The sequence below is a fragment of the Pteropus alecto genome, unplaced genomic scaffold, assembly GCF_000325575.1.
Source record: "Pteropus alecto unplaced genomic scaffold, ASM32557v1 scaffold98, whole genome shotgun sequence".
NCBI lineage: Eukaryota > Metazoa > Chordata > Mammalia > Chiroptera > Pteropodidae > Pteropus > Pteropus alecto.
The window spans coordinates 181,476-182,048 of NW_006443570.1; the positions used below are offsets into that span (position 1 = coordinate 181,476).

The 573-nt window shown below is 45.9% G+C and overlaps 1 protein-coding gene across 2 annotated transcripts in view; it reads right to left on the reverse strand.

The window, feature by feature from the left end:
• Positions 1-172, reverse strand: part of G6PC (glucose-6-phosphatase catalytic subunit) — a 6,157-nt gene extending 5,985 nt beyond the window's left edge. Inside the window, exon 1 of one of the 2 annotated variants that reach the window (XM_006924572.1) lies at positions 1-172. This exon is cut by the window's left edge and continues 129 nt beyond it. In XM_006924572.1, coding sequence (XP_006924634.1) covers positions 1-98 — 98 coding nt within the window. In that variant the 5' untranslated portion in view covers positions 99-172. The other variant, XM_015599166.1, reaches the window with a different exon arrangement.
• Between the last annotated feature and the right edge of the window lie 401 nt (positions 173-573).

Here is a 573-nt window from a genome sequence, read left to right on the forward strand (position 1 = left end):
ACCAAGATGAACCAGTCCTGGGAGTCCTGGTAATTCACCTGGAGATAGCGCGTTGACTGGATCCCAAAGTCATGGAGAACATTCATTCCTTCCTCCATCCTCGCTCCCTGGCCGCTCTGGAAGCCGTCGGCTAAGCCCTTGTAGTTATTTCAGACTTAGTGGTGATTGCTCTGCTATCAGTCTGCGCCTTGCCTGTTTTATACACCCTGTAACCAGACTGCAGATCAACCCAGCCCTGATCTTTGGACTCAAAAACCACTTTTGTCTAAAATTTATTGATCAAAAGTGCATCATCAGTAGGTTGATGCAAACACATTCAGGCTGATTTACGTAAAATAGAAAAAGAGGCACACAAAAACAGCCTGATCAGATCTGTACTGGGCAGGGCCAATTATTAACTTTTGCATGCCGCTTGACAGTGCCCAGGGCTGCCCTCCTGGCTCTGAAACCCAGCCAGAGACATAGGACAGAGTCTAAATTGCCATGGTTCTTGCAAAGAAGTCTGATTTCCTAAGTCTGCAACTGCCTTTATTTGAGACAGAAAGAAGTTTTGGTACTCTAGCTATTCAAGTT